The sequence below is a fragment of the Melospiza georgiana genome, chromosome 7 (assembly GCF_028018845.1).
Source record: "Melospiza georgiana isolate bMelGeo1 chromosome 7, bMelGeo1.pri, whole genome shotgun sequence".
Taxonomy (NCBI): Eukaryota; Metazoa; Chordata; class Aves; order Passeriformes; family Passerellidae; genus Melospiza; species Melospiza georgiana.
Genome location: NC_080436.1, coordinates 29610504 through 29635616, shown reverse-complemented (window position 1 = coordinate 29635616; position 25113 = coordinate 29610504). Strand labels below are relative to the sequence as shown.

At 42.6% G+C, this 25113-nt stretch overlaps 2 protein-coding genes across 6 annotated transcripts in view; both read left to right on the top strand.

Annotated features, from left to right (window-relative positions):
- Positions 1-16: 16 nt before the first annotated feature.
- On the top strand, positions 17-18946 carry IQCB1 (IQ motif containing B1). Of its 2 annotated transcripts, none has more exons than XM_058028013.1 (14): positions 17-90; positions 395-623; positions 1451-1613; positions 3297-3426; positions 5970-6063; positions 7123-7222; positions 7618-7790; positions 10257-10369; positions 11449-11558; positions 15494-15636; positions 16065-16213; positions 16666-16794; positions 17173-17329; positions 18404-18946. In XM_058028013.1, exons 2-14 carry the CDS (start codon positions 530-532, stop codon positions 18631-18633), a joined length of 1785 nt encoding a protein of 594 aa, XP_057883996.1. In that variant the 5' UTR covers positions 17-90; positions 395-529; the 3' UTR covers positions 18634-18946. The 2 variants fall into 2 exon arrangements, with proteins under 2 accessions (XP_057883996.1, XP_057883995.1); XM_058028012.1 differs by lacking the exon at positions 17-90 and adding an exon at positions 126-247.
- A 3760-nt stretch (positions 18947-22706) lies between these two features.
- Positions 22707-25113, top strand: part of LOC131085806 (rho guanine nucleotide exchange factor 17-like) — a 45213-nt gene continuing 42806 nt past the window's right edge. For 2 of the 4 annotated variants that reach the window (XM_058028295.1, XM_058028296.1), the window contains exon 1: positions 23228-23316. Coding sequence is in view for 1 of the 4 variants with exons in the window: in XM_058028299.1 (XP_057884282.1) it covers positions 22801-22826 (26 nt within the window). In the remaining 3 variants the exon portion in view is untranslated. Of the gene's footprint in view, positions 22827-23227; positions 23317-25113 lie in introns of those variants that run through there. The other 2 variants (XM_058028299.1, XM_058028297.1) reach the window with 2 other exon arrangements.

Genomic DNA, 25113 nt, shown 5'->3' with positions numbered 1-25113 from the left:
GTGGGGGAGCCGTCGCGTTGGAGACGGCGGGCTCGGCGTTCCAATCCCCCCTCGCTCCCTCCCCCGCAGTGGGGGAGCCCCCGCGCGGCGGTGAGCGGGGCCGGGGGTGCGTGCGGGTCCCCTCAGAGCGCCCCGAGGGGCCCCGCGGTCTGGGGGCTGCGTGGCACCGGCGCCGCCGCTCCCGGGGACAGCGGCGCCGCTGGGAGAGGGCACCGCTCCCTCTGCCCTTTCCCCGGCCCTGGGTGAGGTGAGGCCGCTCCTGCTGCCCGCCCCGTGGGGCCGCGCTCAGGCTGCCCGGCCGGAGGTGCGCCCTGCCGGCAGAGCCGGTCCGGCGGCCCGCGGCCTCGGGAGGGAGCGCGAGTGGGGCTTCCTCCATGTTTGTTTCCTTTCTCAGGGGGAGTCCTGCAGCCCGAGGCTTCCAGCTGTGCTGCAGGGGCTGGGATGAAGTAGTGGCGTGAGGACCCCGCGCCTTAACATAAAAAGGAAGGAGGCTGGAATCGATGGTGGTGTGCTCTCCTGGCTGTTCCCTATGGCAGGCACGGACCCCCAGGTCCTGGCCTTGGCTGCTCAGATCACTGAGAGCAGAGAACAGGACATCCCCCTGCTGCTGCTGAAGTTAAAGGGTAATTAGTGCCGTTCCTAAAATAAAATTATGAGCTGGTGAACTATAGCCAGTCATTCTTCTGTCTACCTCCTTAAATACAGAAAGTTTTTCTGAAACTCTGTAAGGAAGGTTGATACGGCAGCTTTTCCTGAGAGAGGCGTCTGACTTGGCAAAAATAAGGAGGAGGAGCTGAGGAGCAAATGGACAGAATTTTTTTTCTGCTTTTCAGCTGTCACGCTGATAATGTGGGCCCTTTCCCTGCTGGTACAGGCAAGGATCTTACACTTGGTCAAATAATTTCTCCCAGTGCTCTTTGGGCAGAGAGCCAGGGTGGTTGTCCATATTCAGTTTTTAAATCTTAACACAGAAACAAGATCATGAACTCCTGTGTGACTTCCCTGTATTTCCTTCTGCTATACAGCCACTGCTCATAGGAATGGTTGAAACAAGTCAGGTCCTGTTCTAAATTGAGATGTAATTATAAGGAAGCTATATGTTTCCCAGTGGTTGTGGTTTTTTCTAGCCTAGGAAATTCATACAAATGGTTCATATCCCAGGTAATGTATGTTTTGCTACTAAATATGTAGAGAGAAAATGGAAACCTAAGTTTAGCTATCCCTCCTCAATTGTCATATAATTTTAAAAATGAGTTGTAGCTGTAGCAGCAGAAATTGCTGACAAAATATTTAATGGTATTGTTAGCACTTTTACAATTACTTTAATCCTGGATCCTGGCTCTGTGTACATATACTCTTCTTAGAGCATATATTTTAGAAAAAGGAAAAAAAACCCTGCACATCAGAATCTTATGTGTTTCTTTGTCTCTCTCCCACTTTATTCCCACAGGAATTTTAAGCAGTCCTTCCTTAGGATGTGAAGAATCAAACAAAATTAAGCAAGATATATATGACTATGGTCTTACTCAGTACTGCCTGCTGGTCCTTAAGCAAGACCACTCTCAGCTGCATGGAGCCTGGGCTACTGCTGCCCAGCTAGCAGAGATACTGAGGTAATAAAAAAAAAAAAAAAAAAAAAAGGCTAAGAAGAGGGCTTCCAGTTTTCTTTCTGTCCTTTCATCTTGCTCTTTCTCTTTTCAAGCTGTAATACATTGGCCCCCATCCAGAACAAGGCTTGTTGTTCAGGAAAGGCCAGGGTTAAAGTGCAGGGAAGCAGTCAAGAGCAGAGGGGTCAGGCATAGCCTAATTGGTCCTGTTTTATTCATTTGCATTGTGTTTCATTGAGCTGGGGGAACTGTATGGTGAGAACAGGGTTTGTCTTGGCTTTACCTTTTTTTGTGGACAGTACTCACTAGTGCAGTAGTTTTTACCCAGTGATTATATCATTTTGAATTGTAGCTATTTAAAAATTGTTATTTTGTTTGCTTAGATTTCATCTTGCAAAGATCTTCAACCTGATTGACTCAATGCTTGGCCTGACTGTATTTAAATATTTATTTAATATACCAATTTGAAGTATCTACTTACATTTTTAAATATAATAGATGATACAGTTCATACAGACTAGATAACCTGATGTAGGAATATTGTGAGAATGGCATTGTAAATAAGAAAACTTTAAACTCAAACCCCCAGTGATCCAATCTCAATTTTTTATGTCAGGAAAAATAATCCATTTTAAATTTTCCTCCAGTTTAGTTTTGGCTTAACTAAGGAGTAAAATTCTAAGGCATGAAGTAATTATGTGACCATCTCTTATTTATAGCATATCTGCAGTATGAATTTTTAATGCAAGGAATTTCAGGAAGGGATGCAAGAGTTATCACCAGAGTAGTGTGATACTTAAATCATCCCCTAAAAGCTGTTTCAGTTGCAGAGAATACTAAAATTTATTTTAGCTCTAAAAATGTTCTTTTGTAGCTAGATGATTCTTAGCCTCATGCCTAGAATTTGTTTTCCAAGGGCTTTGGTAGACAGCTTTATGTGTGTGCATTCCCACAATGTTAATATAGCCTAGATAAGATATCAGAAAGAAAAATTCATAAAAAGTCAGGAAGACTCTTTTGTTGCACTGGTATCAGTGCTGAGTGCAGAATTGAAACAACTTATCAGTTGTAAAACATGCAGTTTCTTGTAAAAAGTCTTCCAGAAACAACTGACGTGTTCTGACGTGGTGAGTAAAATAAGACAGCTGAGATCTGAGGAACTGATTTCTGGCCCACATGCCTTCCTCAGTTTGAGAAAAGTTGTAGACAGGCTCACTGAAGGTTTTGTGGTATATTTTTTATACATATTTTTACTGACAAATGTGCACCCCCTTCATTATTGGTCTTCCTTTATCAGGTTTTTTTTCTACCTTTCTATTTTGCCTTTTTTTTCCCCTTCTTATGACCATCAGAGCCCTTCCCTAGAATATAGAACAAGCCCGAACAGATTCTATGAAGCCAAAGGAGAAAGTGTGTTGGATATGTTTGTTTTTGACTGAGAAATGCCACAATAAGTAGCAATATGGTCTCCAACCTGCCAGTGGCTGCTCTTCCTTGGAGGCAGCCACCTTGGAGCCAGTCACAGCAGTGAGCTGTTGTTCAGGGGGAATTGTCCCATGCCACTGAAGCATTTCTCTGATGACGTGACATTCATTCAAAGTTGTTCAAACAGGCCTTTGACTATTCAGGTTGACTTTTTTTTCCCTTTTTTCTTTCTTTTTTGTTTTGTTTTGTTTTACTCCATTTCAGTCATTGTTGTGTAGGCCTAGAGGTGAAAGAAGATCCTGAGGAATTTTACAGGAAGTTTCTTCCTTCGGTTATAGACAGCCTGCTGGTTTTGGGAAAACGCTTGCAAGCACGATTTATCCGAGCAATCAAGGTATTTACATTTCATGGTTAAAAAAGCAGAGAATGCCTGAAAACTTTCTGCATATTGGATAAGTAGGATATTATTCTAGGGATATGGTATTAGGAAAATTTGTTTTCTAGAAATTGCGGTAGTTTTTTTATGCCTCTGAGCTCTGAAGCTGAAATCTGTAATTGTGCAGCATTTTCTCCATGACTTGTGCAAAACCACTATACAAAGCCCTACAAAAGACAGCAGTCATGGTAGTGTCTTAACTTTGCATATCATTAGTTCAGCCTTCATAAGGACTTAGTTCTCACTCATTTTATTCAGCTTTACTAAAAATGGTTTAGGGAGTCCTAAGATTTTAAATCAGATTTGTTGAAGTTTGTTTTGTCATTCAGTTTCTGCTGCATAATTGGCAAAAAAATTCCAAGAATGCTCACTGTTTCTGAACTTGCAAATGGAGAATGCCAAAGGCAGACTTCATGAATTTATAGATTTAAACACTTTCTCACATTTTCCTCCTTTTTTGCAATGAAGAAGGGTTTTGCTCAGCGAGGTTCCCTTATGCCTCTGGAGTATTCTGAGTTCTAGAATCAGAAGGAAAACTACCCCCAACAAACAAACACCCATGAGTAATTTAAATTACCATCTTCATGGATTCTGACAGTTTCTTTTAATATCCCCATTTCTCCATACTATCTCATTTCTTGGCTCACTGGCTTCTTGCACTTAGCCAAAGTTTTCCTGCAAAGTATTGTGTTAGACACCACAGACAATCAATTCCCAGAAAGCATCAGTGCAATGACATAGTTTCTGTTAGTGCAGTACTTGAGAAGTGCATTTTGTGCTTGACAAGGAAGCTTCCTAAATGACATCCCAGGAGACTCTTATCCACAATATGTAATTTCCCCCATACTTTCTTATTATGTCTAAGCCTACATGCTACTTGAGTCATGCTTGTGGGCAAAGATTTCTTTTGAATGCAAATGCAGTCTACATTGTAATTAGTACTTTGGCTTTTAAACTTCATGGTCTCAGAGGTGACTGGGCACCCAGACTTGATGCTTGCTCAGTGGAATTTTGGAAATCCCACTCTACCAGTAGAGATTTAAAATTTATTCTACTCTTTTTTGCTTTTTGTACAAGTTTTTGAAGTCAAGGGAAGTAGTGAAATGGCTTTCAGAAACTGACGTGTTGCCAAAACACAGAACAGACAATATTACAGTTTAACATATTATTGTTATTTTGTATTTCTCCTTGTCAGTCTGGACCAAATACAAAGTTAAACCTTGACTGAGGGCTGGGGCTCCAGCTGGGATCTAGGACTGGGCTTCCCAGGGTTTCATTTGTGGGGGCTGAATTAATGTGGGGTGTCTGACCATGTGCTTTGTAGCAACATTTGTCAGCAGTGAAGTCCTGTCAAAAACCCTTTTGCTGTTCCACACACCAAGATTCCAGATTTCCAGTAGTCTGTGGCTCACACTTGGAATACAGACTGGAATGTGCCTCTGTATGTGCATTCACATGTTAAAACCTGAATTCCTGCTGGTCAGAGGGGAGCACTGGAGCACCTCTGCAGTGGAGAAAGGCTGAGAGATGGGGTTGTTCAGCGTGAAGAAGTCTCTGAGGAGAACTTATGTCACCTCCCAGTACCTAAAGGGGCTGCAAGACAGATGGAGGGACTTTTTACAACGGCATGTAGTGACAGGATAAGGGGTGATGGCTTGACACTGAAAGAGGGAGGTTTAAATTAGGTATTGGGAAGAAATTCTGTGCTGTCAGGGTGGTAAAATGCTGGGACAGGCTGCCTAGAGAAGCTGTGGGTGCTCCATCTGTGGAAGCATTCGAGGCCAGGCTCAATGAAGCTCTGAGAAATCTGGTCCACTGTTAAGTGTCCCAGCCCATGGCAGTGGGGCTGGAACAGGATGGACTTTAGGTCCTTTCCTACCATTCCATGTTTGATTCTATGTTTTTTTCCAGTCCAGTGCTATCACAGGCAAGCACATGATGTAGTCTGTTTGGCAAACAGATCAAATTTCAGTTTTATAGTGGTTTGGTGTTTGCTCCCACACCTCCAGCTAGGAGGTGCTTCTGAAGCTTCACCATACCAGTTATCAGGAGTCTTTTTCATTTTGACTGTGTCCTTGGCCACTTCATACCTTTTTTTATTTTCCCCCTCTTCTTTAAAGTAATATATTTCCCACTTAGTGCATTAAATTTTTGATGCATATTTGCTGAGCTATCATTTGTCTTATCCTTCCACTGCCATCAAGTATTTTTAAGGCGTAAACAAGATTTCTCTCTCATTGTTGTGATTGTTTTTCCCAAATGCATGCATTTAATTTTTTAGCATCTTCAGATCTTCTTCATTGATCTCTGACCTCAAATGTTTCACAAGTTAGAGTAGTTTTTTTTTTAACTAGTTCCTCCAGTTTCACCAACTTCATTTGGATATTTGGTGGAAGTTTGGTCACCAAATTCCTGAGGCATTCAAACCTTCCCATGACATCAAGACGAAGCCCTTAATGAAGATAAATACACATGTTTTTACCTACTTCTCTCTTTTTTAGGATAAAGAAAAACAAGACTTTTTACACTGGTTCCAAACAGTAACTGATGCCATCTGCTGGCTGTTCGGCGGGCATATCCAACTAGCAGCATGTGGTAAGGGAAATGCCAACCCACAGAACGCCTCAACATTTTTTTATGGCAACTACAAGTTTCAAAATTCACTCTTAAGCTAATCTCCACCTAGTCTTCTAAACCTGAGTAGGTGTTAAATCAGTCTTTTTAAGTAGTCAGCTCAACAGCAATATCTGAAATGGTAAATATCCACTAAAGGGAAATACTTGAGAGTTCCCCTTCTAGTCTTTCAGAGATAAACATTTAAAAGTGTCATCCTGTAATTTCTCTTTGTAAGTCTATACCTTTTAAAAATCAGGTTGTTGGGGTTTTTCTTTCCCAATAAGAGACAATTGATCTTTTCCTGTATGTGATTAAAATATGCAGAAATTTGATCAGAGTACATTGCTAACCTAAGTAGATAGATTTGCAGACAGATTTCTGAAGTTTTTTACATGACAAGAAATTTTACAAATATCTAACAAACTTCACTATATATTTCTGACCAAAATAAGCTTTCATTTAAACTGATGTTAATCACACTGATTCTGAAAAGCAGAATTTGGTTTTGTTTCTAGTATTGGACAAAAACCAAAAGGATCATAAGTTATATAACTAAAAACACAAATGGTCATAAAAATTACTGAATACATAGCCAGTGATACACTGGGATAAAAAAGATGGTGCTTTGATGATATCAGTGTACTTGCATTAAATAATCTGGGGTAACAAACTGTCAAGTTTGAGGTCCTTAATTTTTCCAGATTTTGTTTCCCCAGTGTTAATTTCACTGTTGTTGTAAGAAAAGGGTACTATTGTAGCATAAAGGGATTTAAAGCTTTCATTCCCTTGCAGCATCAATGCCTGAGGGATGTCCAAAGGCAGAAAAAACAGGATTCACCATGTGTTTTGGAGGTTGAAGTAGTTTAGTTATCTCAGTAAATTTCAGTGTAAGAATTATAAATGAGGGAGTTTGTTCCAGAAACAGTGTCTGGGTTTACTTGCTATGACTTTTGATGAAGTTTATTTGGTTTATGGTATTTTCAAGTCTGGTTCTTATTTCATGATTTCTTATTTGCTTGTTTTTGGTTTTCTTTGCAGTACTACAAAATGATCGCTTCCTGCAGTTGTTAATAACAGATGATGTTGAAACAACAATTGTAATGATGTCTGTGTTACACAATATTTTGAGGGTCAATAGGTTGGTTGTTTTTGTATCATTATTTTTCTTAATAATAAATAAAAAAGGTAGCTAATTACTGCTTGGTAAAATAAAATCTTTTCATTTGCAAGCATTGTTGTGTTTTACTGTTTGGGGGTTTTTTCCCCCCTAGTCTTTGTAGTAGAAATTAAAAACATTAAAAAGCTGGGATTTTATTCTTCTTAAATTGAGAGAGTGCTAATTGGTTGATCGAAACAGTAGTACTGTCTGGATCATATTCCTGGTCCAGCTAGCTGGGCATCTTGGCTTGCTGTATATAGCTGACATAGCTAAATAAGTCACTGTTAAAAAGCTCATGTTTTTCAATTAACACTTCTGTCACTTCTGTCCCATTTCCCTTTTTTTTTTTTTTTTTTTTTTTATTCTTTTTTAAGTTCTGTCTTGCTTCAAGTTGAAGAAGAGACCCTTCACTCTGTCTTGGATGAACTTGTTTATAAGCTGTCCTCTACCACCAATCCTGCTGTAGGAAGTGCTGCCACAAAACTGCTGTTATTAGTGGCAAAATCTTGCAAGGAGCTTGTGCAGTTACTCACAGCTCGCTACAAAGGTTTGTAAACATGCATGGGACCAATCACTGAGCCTCCTCTTGCATTCCCTGTGAAAATAAAAAGACAGAAATTTCCCATTGTGGTTCAATAACTCACCAGTACAGGTGGAAACTGCAATGCCACGTTGCTTTGTGGGTTTTTTTCCCTTTTATTCAATTTAATTGCAGTTTAAGGCACTGCACCTCTTTCTGTTCCCTAGATTTATTTTCTTCTGTGTACTGAACACTCTGCATGTGGCAACTTGTCTTTTAAAGTTGTTGATTGTGATTTCCAACCTGATGGGCTTTTGCTTCTTTCTGTTTCCCTGTGCAGGTTGGTTATTGAGGGATGCACTGGCAGGGTGCCTGCACTGCCACAGTCAGAGAGCCCTGTGTCACATCTGCCACAGGCTAAGGCTCACTAATCCACAGCATGAAAGTTTTACTTAAGTGACCTGCTGACCCTGGCTGTTGCAGGTCTCCTCATCTGATGGGGGCTGTTTAGCTATCCAGGAGCTGGCTGTCTTTTGATATCCAAGTAATTGGAATGAGCTCTTTCCAAGAATTCATGAGATTAATTTATCATTTTGTCTCGATGCCTTCATATGATAAGGCTGAGTATGTGTATAATTTGTTCTATGTTATTCATTTCTTAATGAGGTGTCCCATTTAATGTTTCTGTCTCTAGCATAGCAGGAAGCTCCAGGAAACCCCTTTGCACTCTATCATGCCCATGGAGACTAAGGAACAGGCATAATATCTGCCATGTCTTTTTTGTTCTGCATGTTATTGTGGGTCAAAACTACTTGTGAGCAGCCTTAGTCCTTAGAGGACAAAGACAGGAAGAAGAAGAAATGTTCAATTCCTATTTTTTGCACTTGTGCTGACTACTTATTATACAGTAATAACCAGATAAATTTCTGGACTAGATGAACAATTTTGCCACCCTTTTGCCTACAGAACTGAGAGGAGGGATTCCTTGTATTGTGGAATTAAGTATAGTGTGCCTAAGGCTGCTATCACATTGTGGGTTCTTGGGAAGCTGCCTTGATGGTCTGATCATCCCAGCTGTAGAATGCTGGCTTGTTTGAAGTTGTGTAGATCTCCATCAAAGGATGCTTTATTTTGCTCTAGAATCACAGTATGCCACAGTAATTTAGAACTGTACATGTTTCCTCTTTCCACTAAGAAAAGAAAAAAAATTGTGTTTTTTCTCTATTTTTTTTTTTTTTTAGTTAGAATCCTTCTGTTAGTTTTAATTTGGATTTTGGAGTGCTTTACAGACTTTGAGGAATAAAAGCAACAGAGAAAGCACTACAGCATTTCCACCATCTGGCCATCTCACTGAAGTCCCTTGGCTTCACAGTGGCAGAGTGAGGTGCTTTGGTGTGAGCTTTGCCAGTGAAGGCAGCCTGCTGGAGCTGAGGGCACCTCCAGGACCAGCACAGCCCCTGTGTCAGGTTCCCTGGAGGGCCTGGCCTTTTGTCCTGCATGGGCTGACACATCTGTGAGGCACTCTGGAGGTGCTCCCTGCCAGTAGCCAGAAGGAGCATATGGCTGTGTAGTCTGCACAGAGACTGGCAAGTTGTTGTGTGAGACCCACAGCACTTGTGTGAGGGAGCTCTCTTGTGTAGCCTGGCTCTGGAGTCCTGCCAGTCTCTCCTGAAGTGTTTACCTGTCATGTTTTTTCTACAGTGGTGCACATGGTGCCACAGAGGTGCCATTTCTGTGTGCTCCAGATCTGTAAGTACATGTGAGTGTTGTGTTGGAGTTCCCAGTGTATGAATAGGTTTATGGACAATAATTTGAAGATGGAAAAGTTACTTGAATCTGCAGTTCTTCAGGAGGCAAACATGCACATACTTCCTGACCTCCTTCCTCTTCCCTCCAACTCCCTGCAGAGCCCTTAGGCTCTGGGATTGGTCTAATACAAACATTTTAGCACATGTCTACTTGCATAGGGAGTGTGTGTGTGTTGTGGGGGGAGCACAAGGCTGCTTTTTAGCTACTGCAAACTCAGAAAGCTCTCTTGTCTCATGGATTGGATGCACAGGCACTCACAGGTAAATGATGCTGTGCAGACATCAAACAATTCCAGCTGTAAATAAATACATTTTACTATGAGAAATAAGAAAAGAGTGTTAGCAACACCCAGCACTTGTGTAGTGCTTTGAATTCTTTTTAGCATCTTACAATGACTTACTGATAAGACACTGAAAGTACATTGCTAATTTGACTGTCAGTGATATAAACACAATACTGACTCGGACATAGAAAATCACTGGATAATACTTCTTTGTAATAGTTGGAGCACCAGGCATTCTTTGATAAGATTATGCATTGACACTCAAAATGGCTGATGGTCTTCAACTCTCACACTTCTTTGCACATAGAATCAGATTTAATTTGTTGATTCACAGTTTGTTACTTTGAGAGACTGAAAGGGTAAATTCATGTTACTGAATTAGCATCTTCTCTTTCTCTTAGGATTGAAAGGGCTTTTAAGTAAACAGTGGACTGGCAAAGGATTTGACAGGGAGGTCAATCAACTCTTGGACCTGCTGTATCTGGAACAATCCAGTGGAAAAGGAGAAATGCAGGTGATTAAGTTTAATGTGACTTTCAGATGTAAAATCCTATTTAGATGTGAAATCCTATTTACATGTGATTTGTGTATGTTTAGAAGAGATTTACTATATCACTTTGTAGAAACTTTTCAAACCTGTGTTATTATTTCACTATGTTAATCATTTTTTAATTGCCTTTTTGAAATTATTTTATTGCAGTTTTTTAAAACATCAAGAAATTGCTCAGTCATTAAAATATGGGACTGTGACTCAAGAGATTGGCTTTCTGTGCAGATTCACCATAGATTTCAATATAATCATAGGGGGAAAATAATTAATTTTTTTGCTAACTATCACATTAAAATAACTGCATCTGCCTTTCTCACATCAGTGTTACAAATTTATATCTCTGAATTCTAGACAGCATTTACATAGAACTAAGTCATGTACAGAAAATGTGCAGTAAGAACACCACCTGGACTGTGTTCCCAATGAAAGAGACAATGTGTGTTTCAGGAGCATCTTAAAAAAAATTTACATGCAGGTTTCTCAGAGACAATACATCAATGAAAATGTTATGTTTGCAGAGACCTGCTTTCATCTTCAACAGAGCAGGGTGTTTTGTGATTCAGTTTGTTTGTGGTTTTTTCTAAAATCCATTTAAGAATAGAATAGATTTTTTCATGTTTGCATTTCAGTGACTTCTGATCATACTGCAAATTTAACTTTTTTCCTACTGCTCTTTCTCCAAAGTTGTCTTTCTGTCCTCTCTAGTGCAGGTATTTTGATTGAATCACTATTTGAAATATCAAGTGCTTCAGGTGTTTTAAATACGAATTTTTCATATTGATTTTACATATATATACATTTGTGCTGTAGATTCATTTGTTTATCACAGAGAGCATCAATACAGGTGGTCAGATTATCTGCTTTTGGGGCAAGTATGGAGTTCATGGTAATAACTGTCTCATAAGACCTTAAATTCTCCAATTTGATGCATTTGAAAACTGATGGAGTTTGCCCAAATGTTGAGATTGTTCAATTATGCAAGCAGTAATAAAGTGGTTTTATATGCATGGACAATATTCTACCAACTGTTTTATTAATTTCAGAAGCAGCATGAAGCAGCCTGTGTAATCCAGGCAGTGTGGCGGGGATTTCAGACAAGGAAAAGGCTGAAAAAGCTGCCCCAAGCAGTGGTCACTTTACAGAGAAGCTTCAGGTAAATAGTATGACTTTGTGAAAAGCAGTAAAGAACAGGATCTAGTACAAAGGTTTGAGTTGGGCTGGGTTTTCTCAAGTAACAAAGGAAGAGGAAGAATTCAGATCATCTAATTCAGTGTCCTGTTTGAAGTAGGTCTGCCTCAAAATGGGATCTGGATGCTCAGGGCCACATCCAGTTTTAGAGGTCTCCAAGGATGGAGATCCAACCATCTCACTTGATCCCTTTCCTTGTGCTGAATGATTTGCCTTGTGAAGAATTCTTCCATTACAGGCAGTGGGAATTTCCTTGTTGCACTCTTTATCACTGCCTCTTTTCCTTTTTGTGAGCACCCCCATGAGTCTGGCTGTGTCTGCTCTCTAACACTTCTTTAGGTAATGAGAGACAGATTTGCCTTCCTGTAGGCTAAACACACCTTGCCTGTCCTTCTACATCCTACATTCCATGGCCCTAATTGTGTCTGTTTGGACAGTCTCTATGCCTCCATTGCACCAAACAGCACTGGAAGATGATGTACTGGTGGTAGGACAGATAACTGGTTAACAGTTAACTTGACACACAATTGTTCTGTAAATCACATTGGAGCTACCATGGAGCTTGCATATGCCAGAGTGCTGCAGAAACCAAGGCCCATAGTGCCAGTGTAGTGCTTGCAAGACCTTGTTCTTCATTAATTTTTAAATCTTTGGCTCTCAGAAGCAGAGTTACTTCAGTGACCTAGAAACAGTATCCTCTGCCTTGGAGCAGCAGAGAAGAAGGAAGCTATGTAAATAATGCTTGTCTCACTTGAATAACACTGCAGCAGTAATGTTAGCATGTGTTAGGCTAACTGTTTTGAGAAATTTAGTTTGAATTTAACATGGGTTAAGGGATTAAAATCAACTGTAGACTCCACAGCAAGTTTTTTCAAACTTTTTTTGCACATTGATCATTACTGTGTCAAAAGTAGATCTTATAAATCACTGTCAAATCACATTGCATGTAACCAAAGCAATACAAAGCAAACAACTATGCTTTATTGTCTAGACTGGCCTTAAGAGGATATTGGACTATCTAAGGTGTAGTTTTTAAATTCTGAAAGATTTCCAGGGGCAAGCAGTGTGTCTGTTGAGGGCCACTGGTCCCTGCACTTTTGTGATGGAGTCAGACATCCTTGTCACTCCCTTTTACTCTACCATGCACTTGAAGCCCATATTCCTTCCCTCATAAGGCACCTTGCAAGCCTGCAAGCTAAACTTACAGCCCAGAAATTTTGGATGATGGGCTAAGGTGTAACATGGAAAAGCAGCAGGGAAAGGATGGTGAGACTATCAGCCATCACCAAGCTGCTTGACTCCCTTGTGTCATATTTTCAATATTGTAAGCATTAGTGTGTGCCTTTTAGGTAGCTCTCAAGTCATTTAAATGGACTTTTGAAAGTGTTTGTTTAATACTGACAGGAATGGAAACTTATTAATGTCCTTACAGCTGTGTGTGTTCATGGCTCACTCAGTCCCAGTGTACTGAGCAAATACAGAACTGTACAGTGCCAGTGTTGGTTTTCTTCTGTCTACCTCAAAACATTACACTGAAAAATAGTGTTTGAAATACTGTAAACATGACTGTAGAAGAGCTTTTAAGAGTACTTTTTAATTTTTAGCAGTCGGGTCCTGGTTATGTTCACAGATTTATTTTAGAACAAGTGTGGTTAAATAGTGCCGAGATTGAAACTCCAAACTTTGCTCACCTGCAGCTGCAGAAAACTCTGCAAGTTATAAACTTTTGAAACTGTGGTTTCAGAAATATCTCCTCAGTGAATGTTAAAGCCTGTGGTCTTTCCTTGAAGCTAGTTCACTATTACATAGCTAATTGTAGGACATTTTAAATAGCAATAATTTTATTAATAATGCATCAAAAATGAAACCATTTTACATTTCTAAAGAGATGACCAGAGGGAGGCTGCTCTGTGCAATGAACTGCAGAAGGAAGCTTGGATCTTACTCTGTGTATGTTTTACTTTAGTTCAGAGGCAGTTCCCTGTCACAGTGTGGTCTTGTGCAAGCAAATATATCTTATCATTAGGAGAAACAGAGGACAAATGTGTTTTGCAGACTACATAGGAAAGAATCAGTACTAAAGAATCATTTAAATACCTGACAGACACTTTTGGTTTCACAGATGTGCATCTGAGAAGTTCATGAAACATTTTTGTAGTTTTCAGCCTAGTGAAGCTGATAAAAATTGATGGGCAAAATATTAAAAGTTTTATCAAGAAAATGTGAACAAAAGTCTTGTTTGATCCTGTGACTTCATTTGTCTTAGAAATATAATATTTGGATTAAAATATTAATTACCTAAATTAAAAATGTAAAAAATTACATTTGTAGAAATGTGTGGGCTGAAAACCTTTAGTTTCCTTGAAACCATTCTGATATAATCACATGTATCATGATCTGTCTCTGTAGGTCGGTGTGTGGGCACATCTCAAGTCTGCATTACAGTTGTAAAAGGATTATTGTCTGTCACATTGTGGTGGAGGCTTTTTTATCTGTTGAGATCAGATCTTTAAATCCAGAGCATCTCTTTCACACAACAGTTTCCATCCCAATCTCTCCCAGTTTTAGAGACTAAAGAGAAGATATGGTTGGTGGAAAAATTATAGCTCAATTTATACTAGTGATGGGAAACAAAAATAGCTCATTAGTGCTGTGAGTCTAAAGGTATGTGCCATGCAGCAATAGCAGAATTACCTGGACATTAGGTCTAGTCTGTGGACATTTTCCTCCTCTGGCATCCCTTATACTTCTGCTTTGTCCATTGGTTGGTTTTCTTTCCTAGTGCTTAAAGCACCTCTTTCATTGTCCCCAGAAAAGGGCTAGAGGAGAGCAGAACCCTGGGCTGTGGGCCCAGTGAGGGACTCAGGTCCTGAGTGGGGAAGTGATTTTGCTGCAGTAGGACCAGAGAAATCCCATTGTTGCCTTGTTGTGGGGTAAAGTTGTACATTCTCAGACTTAAGCTGCTAGGTTGGGTCCATTGGGATGAGAAGGGGCAGTGAAGGGAGGGAGAGCTTTAGCTCACACCTCCTCATACTTCACTGAGACCATGGCCAAGTGGACTCAGTAATTATTAGTATCAATACATCAGTATATTAGGTATTTTATGTTAGTCTCTATATTGATATGTTGCTGTGTATTTCATTGATGTACTTGTTGTTAGATTAAATACTCCAGGGCCAGTTGCAGAGTTTTCAACTGTCTCATCTGTGAAACTTGTGCTGCAGGTTTTCCAGTGCTCAGCAGGGCAACACCCTACCATCAAATCTAGAAAAGATCAGGAAGAATTTGCAAGAAAATTCTTTCCTAGTGTTCTCTAACAAAGTTGATGGACCAAATGTGTCTGTCTGTATTTCCTGGAGAAAAAAATCCCTTAAAAATTTAGAAGTGAGGCTTGGCAGCCAACATTCCGATCTCCTTTCGCAGTCAGTACAAAAATAATTGTTTGTGTTGTGGGAAGCAGGTGCCATGCATGCTGATGGATGGACTGGAAAAGGTGGGTACTGGAACAGATGGCTAATGTTGCTTTACCTCTTCAGCAGATGATGGAATCAAAATTGTTGTTCCAGTTCATTCTGGCTGTGAATGTCCCACATGAAGCGTAATTCCCTTCAGACTGGGGAATGTCCTTCAGAATCCTTAGAACTTTATCCTAAGTAAAGAGTTACACTTTGATTTTGTAGAGTGGTTCAGAGTTTTTTGTGGCTATAGATAGTGTGGTAATTTGTTAGTTTGCAGAAGACTTCTCATTGCTTGGTGTCATTCTGCAGCCAACAGCTGGCATAGCAGATTGTTTTGTGGATTTTCTTTCTCAATGCTGGACCATTTAACACAAAGAAAAGGAGAGATACCTTAAAGAAATTGACAACTTTAGGTAATTGTTAATGTATTTGTGTATTGCAGAGCTAAACGGGAACAGGAGCTGCAGCATTTAACACAACAGAAGGAAGATGAAGCTCTAAAACTGCAAATGCAACTTCAGAGACAGAGGGCCATGAGACTCTTCCATGAACGACAGCTGGCCTTACTGGAAGTTGTCCATGCCAGTATGATTTATATTAAACTATAGCAGAAGATTAAAGTGTCTGGGTGTCCTTAGGAACAATTTCCCCAAATCTATTTACTAATCTTGCATGTCTATTTGCACTGTAGTCTTACTGTCTCTTCTCCTGACCCAATTATCTGAAAGAGAATGTGCTAATTCCCCCAGGGCTCAGTAACTACTGATCAAGATCTGGTGCCTTCAAAATGGTGCAGGAGAAAGGGAGAGACAGTTTTCTTGTGTTACAAAGCTCCATTGCAGCTGTGATCTGCAAGATCTGACCCACAGCCAGGACACCCTGGGGAAAGAGGGGCTTTTAACTGAGAGCACCCAAGTTTTTTTGGTGCTCTCTAGCTTGAGGATTAACAATGTAAATTGTTAAGAGAACATAACCCGCAGTCTTCTAACTGTGGATTTTTGTTACCTTTGTAGGTCAGGTGAATAAATACATGCAGGAAATGGAGGAGAAATCAGCATTAACTATCCAGAGATTCTGGCGAGGGTATAGAGCAAGAAGAATTTTTCATCAGCAGAAACAATCTCTTAGGGAGTATAAGGCAGCTGTCATCATTCAAAGAGCAGTAAGTATTTATACTTTGGTCTAACAGTAGATAGGACTGAGTGGATTGTTGTGAAGCCTCATAAAACTGTTTATTTTCTTACTGTCAATTTAGCCATAAGTTATTAAAAAATTACTTGGGGGTGATAGTCTAGAGACACAAGTTGCTTTAAAGGGTTAAGGCTTGTATAGGCTACAAAGCCTAATACAGTCTTGCAACAAAAATATAAAAGCTGCTACTTTGAAACCCAGGATTGGAATGTCATCATACTACAGATGAGTCACTAACTTATTATGAGTGTTGTTACTATTTAGTGTTCATGCTGACCTTGTATGTTGTCTTTTCAACATCATGGCTGCATTTAGGCTTTAACAGATGCAGTACTGAAACACTTTCACTGATTGTTTATAAACAAAACGGGAAGACAAATTTCCTCTCTGTGTTTGTTATATTCTCGTATGTTCCTTACAAAGGCTTGTAAATTCTTGGAGAAACGAAGGAGGATGAGACCTCTCTCTCCTTGGAAAGAACCCAAGGGACTGACTGATGAGCAGAGACTAGCTTTGCAGCAGAAGGTGGATGACTACATCAAATTGCATCCGGTCTGTTTCTTAGTCATTTCATAATTTGCATTAATGATGCAACGTAAAATACTGTAGGGATGAAATATATTCATCTTCATAAATTATGATCAAGATAATCCATTTGAGGTATGTATGTATTAACCCTGCTTGTTTGGCAGCAAGGCACTAGGATATTGGGGATTTTAACCATTAATCTAATAAAAAGTGTTAAAGCAAACGGTAATTGGAAAATTTATATACATGATGATGGATAATTTTGAAGAGAGTTGCAGAGGAAGCAAAATTACAAAGTTAACAATTAGGAACAGCATTTGCATTCCTGGTTTAGGCATTATTCTACCCCCAGAAGTTTTAAAATAACCAGCTTCTAATGGTAACAAACTTATTTTCCTCCAGGCTTCCCAAATGTCAGAAGAAGGGAGTAAAGAATTGCATGTGCAGGCTCAGGCAAAGCTGGCACAGTTCCTGCTGAGGAACAGGCTGGATCAGAGAGCAGCACAGAGGAGAGAGGCTTTGCTGGCTCAGGTCAACACCGATGTGGAGCTGCTAATGAGTATGTGACTGCTCTGCTCATGGCTTTGATTGCCATCTGGATTAAACCAATTTACAGGGAAAATTAGAGTGAGCAGTGCTAAAACCTCATTTCAAAACTGAAATATCTTTCTTTGCCATGTGCCTTATCTTGAGATCCAGGCTTTGTTAGAGATTATCCAAGAGCTGCTGTAGGTTAAGAATAAACGTCTGTTTTTCAAGGAGCATCTTATTCTTCTGCTAGAAGTCTGTCTGATACATTCACAAGAAAAGCAATAGCCCTCTAACAGGCATTAGAATTTCTTAAAAAGGGGGTCTCACCCAACCTATTCACCCACATTTGTTTTCCTTTGGTTTGTTTTCTCATGTTGTGAGTAAGCTGCTGGTTAAAACACTCTCACCCCTTCCAGATGAAAAGGGAAATATTTGAGCTGCAATTTCCATGTTTTCATTTTCTTGGCCTGCCTTTAAGTGAAACAGAATTCACTACTGTGCTATCTTAATTCCAGACAAGTGGCTGCATGAAAAGCAAGAGTAGCAAACTGCAGCCACCAGAGAGCACCCAAGCTGGGCAGAATTCAGCAAGTTACTGAATACCATTAGTCTGTCACGTGCTGTGTCACTGCAGCTCATCACTCCCTGAGCAGGCAAATCAGCAACACACTTACACTGGGTCTCCCAAGCAGGGAAACCACAAGGCTGCTGCACCAGAGCAGTGGAAACACCAAGCTGATATCACCCTGTACCAGGAGCACTGATCCACAGTAGTGACCAGGAGATCCTCTGAGATTATGCTTCCACAAGAAGTCATTTTGGTGGATACCACCACTGCACCTGAAAGAAGTAGTCCATGTTTCCCCTTTCTTCTTTCTACCCCATTATGTATTTCTTTTGTCAGATTAGCCTTTATTTGGATTGCCACTCCAGTCAGATTTATGATTTATCATGTAGTCATAAAATTGCAATGCCAGCACAAGGAAAGGAGTGGCTTAGGACAGTGGGAAGTGGAGGGTAGTGTTCCTTTTATTATTATTTTTTTTTAATACTTATAAAACCACAAACAAAATACAGAAAACTCTTCTTCCTGTTCTTGCAGATGCTCCAGGTTTAGCAGAGACCACAGAAAAAGATATTGGTGCCTTTATGAGTCGATCAATCCCTGTAGCTACCAAGGCAAGACAAGCCCACAACACTATGCTAAAATACACTCGTTGGCCATGGTGGAAGAAGCTTGGAGATGAGTTTATGGAGGATGATGTAATTCCTGATGATGCTATAAACACAGAACTGGAAACTCTCTTTATTGGAGGAAGGAAATCCTTTTAGGTAACAAGCAGAAGAATTACATACTCAACCAGACTCATATCTGCACTATGCACTCACTTGTGTATGTTTTTAAGGAAGGAAAACATTTGAAAAAGACTGAAAAAGACCAAAGCCTTATTTTAGTGCATTTTACTTAATAAGAATCCCTTCCTGTACATCAAGAGTTGGATCCTATTGATTGTGCTGTTGCAAATAGGATTTAAATACTGTAATTTTAAATGAAGGTATTTTGTAATTTGTATCACTTTAAAAATAAGTTCACAACCTTTGGCTTTTCAGTTACTGATGTGTCTGAAACAAGATTTTGAGACTGTGCTAATGCCATAGCTACCTGTGCTATTTTTCAGGTGAAAGTCTTAAAAATTAGATCTTGCCTCACTACAAAGGAGGAAAAAGTGCAGGGGTTTCTGTTGGTTGTATGTGGGCAGCAGTATTGGTTCAGCATGTTTGTTTTCCATTCTCTCTGGAAGGCTTTGAGTTTTAATTTTAGTGGAGATGAATGGAAAACAAATAAATAGAAACAGTGGGCGGAAGACCAAGCCCATTGAGATACAGCTGATACATGGAAATTAATAACTGGATGGCTGCCAGGAGGAAGAGCTGTGCTCTGTGTTAACTTTTTTTCACAGAACTGTGATTTGGAATGCACTGAGTTGGCTCACAATTCCTTTCTTGGACAGTTAATTGATGAAACAATCCATTAAGTATTTTCTAGGGCACTTGCAGGTGTCTGTTGAGCTGCACAGTTCTGCTATATTAGTTTTGAGCCATGCCCATAACAAGACAGGTACCCTATAACTACAAGAGCAGAGGGTCTGGGTGCAGTCACCAAGTGCTCCAAGGGATGGAAGATGTCCCTCAACAGCCAAGCTCTGGCACTGGAAATGGCCCAGCATCTCTGGATGAGCTGCAGCAAGCCAGCTTTTCCCTTCTAAATGCCTGAGTCCTCTGTGCACATCATCGTCCCCTTGGCCATGCAGCCTCTGGCCCAAACTATTTTGATGCAGAAACCTCTGCTCTTACATTTATTCCTAATCACCCTTATTCTAACAGGTCCTTGGTGCAGGGAGATGGTCACAAAAGGGCTTTGCAGAATGTATCTCACATACAGAGCTGAGCCCCCATGGTCAGTGTTAAATACCAAGTGAATTAGAGAGCCATCTTCCCAAAATGCCATTTATTGTAATGGCCTCTGTCACTTGCTGCTAGAGGAGTGGATAATAAACTCCTCCTTTGGAATACGCAATTTGCTAAATCATGGGGGTTTTCAAGTGAACAGAAAATCTACTGGAAGATGCTGTTTTGCTGGAGGAATTCAAATTGTTGGTCCAGCAGCACAAATTCCTCTGCCCCCAAAAAATGCTTTGTTTTACTTTGTGCTTGTCACCAGGAGATTGCAGTCACATCCATTTTACAGACCAGGGAAACTGAGGCAAGAGAGCCATGGGGGAACGTGCCTATGGCTGTATATAGCTGTATCACTTGTCACTTGTTCCTGTTACTGTCCCAGGCAGAGCAAGCCAGAAAGGGGCCACATGCTGGGATGGAGCAGGGAGATGTTCTTGGGTACCAATTACTTTGGCCAGTTCAGAGCCTGGGCCCAGTAAAAGTGGTTCCCAACCTCCTCTGATGCCCTGCTTGGCTCACAGTGGCAGGGATTTGGTGTAGTTTGATTCCTTCTCTTTTCAAATCTTTCTGCACCACATGCTGGACATTTTACTGGCATTTTATTTCATTGCAGCCCCTTCTGGAAGAAAATACTCTTGTCTTAATAATGGGAACAGATACTGACAGCTGAACAGAAGCCTCTTCCAACTTGCTACCAAGTGAACAGTCCTGTCTGGTTTAAACAATTACCCAAAAAAAGACTGTGGGAGAGGCCATGAGCTGTGATGGTCCAGTCCTACTCCTGCTTTCCTTTTTGCCACAGCCCACAGGTGTGCCCAGAAAGCCTGGAGATGTTACTTGGGCATTAACCTACGGCATGGGTTGTTCAGGCAGGCAGGAAAAAGGGAGTTTAGTCATACCCAACAGGTCTGGGCTGTGCCCCTTTGGGTAGCAAGCAGGCTTGACTTGGCAGGCTGAAGACAGACCCTGCTCACACAGAGGAATTCTGGGGGTGCTCTCCACACTGGTGGGGTGACATTCCTGGGGGTACCTGTGACAAGGCAAGGGCAGAGGTGGAGCTCAACCTGTGAGGGCAGTGGCGCTCAGGTCATTAAATATTGATGCTGTCTAAGCTGGCCTGTGGGGGCGATTGAGCTGAATTGCAGGTTTCTGTTGCTGTGATAAATTGGACCAATTTGTCATGTGGTTTTGTTTCTTCCCTCCTTAAGTAAAGCTATACAGGAGCATTATTGCTATGGCTTCAGCAGCAGCAAACAATCTGGAAAACAAAATCCTCTGGTGGATATGGATAAAAGGGGAGCAAAGGCAATTGTTCTTCTGCCAAAGGCGCCACCAAAGTCATGGAGCTGGAGGAAGGCAGCAAAAAGAACAAAACAAACAAACAAAACATTACTCAGCCCTTTCAGAGACAGAGACAAAGTAGTGTCCTCTGCTAGCTCCTGCAATTGAGGAAAATTCCTGTTTATGCAGACAGATGCTTTTTTTTTAGCTTTAGCTGTAACTGGAGTCTGCAAACAACAGGATGTCCATCTCCTGCAGAGACACAGGCATACACTCGAGACTGTGCTGCTAAATCCAAGGGCGTCTTCTGGCCTTTCAGACTGGCTGTAACAGGAGCTCTGAGCTGAGGACAGGAGATAACCCTGATGCTATTTCACCCCTTGCCTCTGAGTCTTCTACTGCCCATTTCCATGGGAGCAGAATCTGGTACAAACATCTGCTCTCCACTGCAGAGTATCACATATATCGAGTACAAGGAGAGACAAAAGCTTTCTCTGAGTAGCGGAATCTGGTCTATTTATAAATTAGCATGCAACGGAAAAGGAGGCAGCTCATTGCAGGGGGAGCTGCAAAGACCATCACAATAGATCTCCAGGTTCTCCTTATCATCCTTCTTTACAGCACAATAACACCAGGTCATCTCCAAGTGTCCTTGTGTCCAGTAAAAACCCCTTAAGAAGGAGATTATTTACTGACATGAGTAATATATGGGCCCAGACTGACCAAGGGGAACTAAAGGACAGCTGCCTCCCATCCCCTCTCCCCTGCTCTCCCTCAAGGCAGGGCTGGGTTTCCCCAGGTGCCTTCTTGGGACAGAATGGCAAAGTCTGGCAGATGAAGACCAAGGACAGGACACCACAGGTCTGGCAGTTTTTCCCAGTTTTGCCAGAGAACATCTCTGTAACCTTGAGCACATTCTGTCTCTGTCTTTTCCTCTGACACATGAGGCTTACTGAAGAGGTTTCATATGTTTTATTTGTAACTGAAGAGCCTTCAGTGGAGGATGCTGTGAGCCCAGTGCCACTGAAATCCCTTTCTACTAAGGTTAAATAGGAGTTTGACAGACCTCAGAAAGAAAAAAAAATGTATAATCAGGTGTTGAACACATAGAAAGAGTTCAGGGTTGCTGTGCTATTTATTTCTCTCCACAATCAACTTTTCTCTGCAGAATTTAGGTTTTTTTCTAATTGTCTTCAGACAGAAACAATGCCTTTACTTAGTCTGGATCACTTAAAAAACTCATGAATGTGAGCAATTCTGATCAGGGACCCTCCTTTTAACATGTCTCACCAGTGCAGAGCCTGCCTGTTCAGAACGAGATGAACACAGGCACACGTGTTTAAGTCCAGTAACAAGACCCAGCTCAGTCTAGCATTACATGACAGAGCCAATGAACTGCGGTACTTAATCCTAGAAACAATCAACATAACTATTAACTTGCAAAGTCCTTACTGACTGAAAGGGAAGAGGTTCAAGCTGTCATGGTTATGCCTAAAATGAATGATCAATTAAAATAGTTGTAAATGCAGGATACAATTAATTCCTCGCCCAGAACAGGGCTAAACGGAGGCGTTCCCACTGCCTTGGCTTTATTCTCACAGCAGCTCCCCTCTTTCCAGAGAGACTGCCCGTCACGTGTAGAGCCTGTGGCGGCTGATGCAGGAAGATAGTCAGGAGAGTCACCAGAGCCGTGCTCGCTGTAGGACAAAAGAACGTGCGATCTGTGACCGGAGATAGGGACTCCCGAGGTGGCCGGATATGGAGAATGAGGGATCCCAAGCACCGTAAGAGGAAGCCGAGGCTAATCTAAGCCGCGCTCGGACCTGCCCGGCACTGTGGGGAAGGAGGGGCGCAGGGCTGGGGAGAACGGCGGGCGCCGATAGACGAGCGCCTAAAGCCGAGGCTGCAGGGCCGTCTGCTCGCAGCCCGCGGGGCCCCCCCTGCCCTGCCCTGTCTCCTCAGCACCGCCCGCTCCCGGCCCCGGGGGCCGCCCCGCGCTCTCCCCTCAGCCCCGCTCGGGGCGGGGCCCTCCGGGGTGCCCCCGCTCCGTCCCCTCAGGCCCGCCCGCCCTGTCCCCTCGGCCCTGTCGGGGCGGGGCGCTGGGGCCGGTACCTCGCCCGAGCCGCGCCCGCCGTTGCCGTGGTGACGGGCTAAGCCGGGCCTGCGAGCGGCGGGCGCCGAGGGGCCGGGCCGGAGCCGACCCGCGGCTCGGCGCTGCCGGGCGGGCATGCACAACAAAGGCGGCGGGCGACGCGTCCCGGGCGGGCTTCGCAGGTAGGCAGGTGCGGGCGGCGGGCGGGTCCCTCTCGGCAGCCAGTCCCGCAGACGTGTCCCCACCGCCCTGCTGTGAGGGGAGAGCGAGCGGGGAGCGAACTCCTTCTTCAGACCCGGCCCCGCCGCACCTTGCGGGCGCGGGGCTGCAACAAAGGCAAATGGCTGCGTGGCGGGGAGGGCTGCGGGACCGCTCGTGCAGCTCTCTGTGATTTATCTGTGCGCTGCTCTCGTTCCCCGGTCCGGCGGGGCCCCTCGGGTCCCACCGGCAGCTCGGCGCCCAGCGCGGGGACGGGAGCGGGGGATACACGCGCTTCCCAAGCCCTTGCGCACCTGCCCCGGCCGACACCTGCCCGCTGCCGGGGCCCGCATGTGCCCGCGCCCCGCACTCGCTCGCTGCTCGCCCCGGCACCGGGGGCTCCGCTGGCACGGCACGGCACGGAGCGCTCTGCTCTGTCCGGGAGCCGCTCCGGGCGAGCCCGGCCGCTGCTCTCGGCTCCTGAAACTGCACCCGCAGGGACACAGAGCTTTGAAGGGGGCAGGAAAGAGCCTTGGAGGTGCCTGGGGGCTTTTTGTCCTGTGCAAGGTGGAAGATCGTGTGCTGGTGCGGTACTAGGCTGAGCTCAATCGTTGGGAAGGGTGGCTGGGCAGCACCTGGCTCTTTAAATTTGTGAGGTCCCAGTGAGTCATTTCTTAATTAATTTCCATGTGATTTCAGCTCTAAGACGCATTCTCCCAAATTCATAATAGGTTTTGATACCTGAGGTGTTAGCAGGAGCATCTGTTTGGATCCAGAGAGGTTGAAGTTTTACTGCATTATTGAAAATAGAATTCCCTGGAGGAAAATCTCTAAAATCTGCTCCTACCATTTACACTGCAGCAAGGCAGCACTGGGTGCATCTACACTTTAGCCTTTCCTCATTTCTTAGTAATTGTGGCACTGAAAAGCATTGTAAACAACTCTGCTTGTTTGTTGATATTATAGTAAGCCCTGAGGGCTTGGTAGTGGTTTCTTTCGCTCATGGTTCTCAAAATGCTTCACAGATATCAATTAAGACTGGGAGCACTGCTGCAAATCTGGGGAGGTTTTATTGATCTCATTTTACAGATGAAGGAGCAGATAAGAGTCCTAGAAAGATTTAAGTCAAATCCAGAACCTAAGCATAGATTGAAAATTCCCTATTTAGGGTGCTGTTTCCCACCTTACTTTAAAAATTTTTCTCCTAATTTCACTGGCTGCTCCATGAGATGATTTGGGCGCTGTCAGCCACGTACTCTCTGGAATTTTGAGACACTGCTCTTGCATATTGCCAAAAGTGATGCACCTTTAGTGCCATACTGTTGAGAATAATGGTTTCTGCGTAAAACAAGTCTCTCTTGTTTGGTTTGTGCTGAGGTAGAACCCAAGAGCCCTGTCATGAACAAGGATGCATTAGGCAAGGCATTGTGCATCCAGACAGCAAAGCTTATACAGAGCTGACGAGCCAGACACAGAAAGCCTGGGTGTCTGCTGTGGTTTCTTTGGCAAAATCCCTCAAAAAGAGACAGGGTCTCTCCTCACTAAGGCTCTTTCAAGGGTATATTGCCAAAAGCAAAATAAGTGATTCATACTGTGCCTGCAACTGCAAAGACTCCTGATCCTAGCCTGGTTTTTGAGTTTGTCCACTTGCTTGCATGGCCCAGACAGGAGATGGACTGTCTGAGATCTGGTTCACATCCTTAGCATTGCTTACATTGATCTCCTTTAAGGCCTTTAACCAGAGAACCCCAGCTGCAGTCTCAGATTTAAGGCTTGCCTCT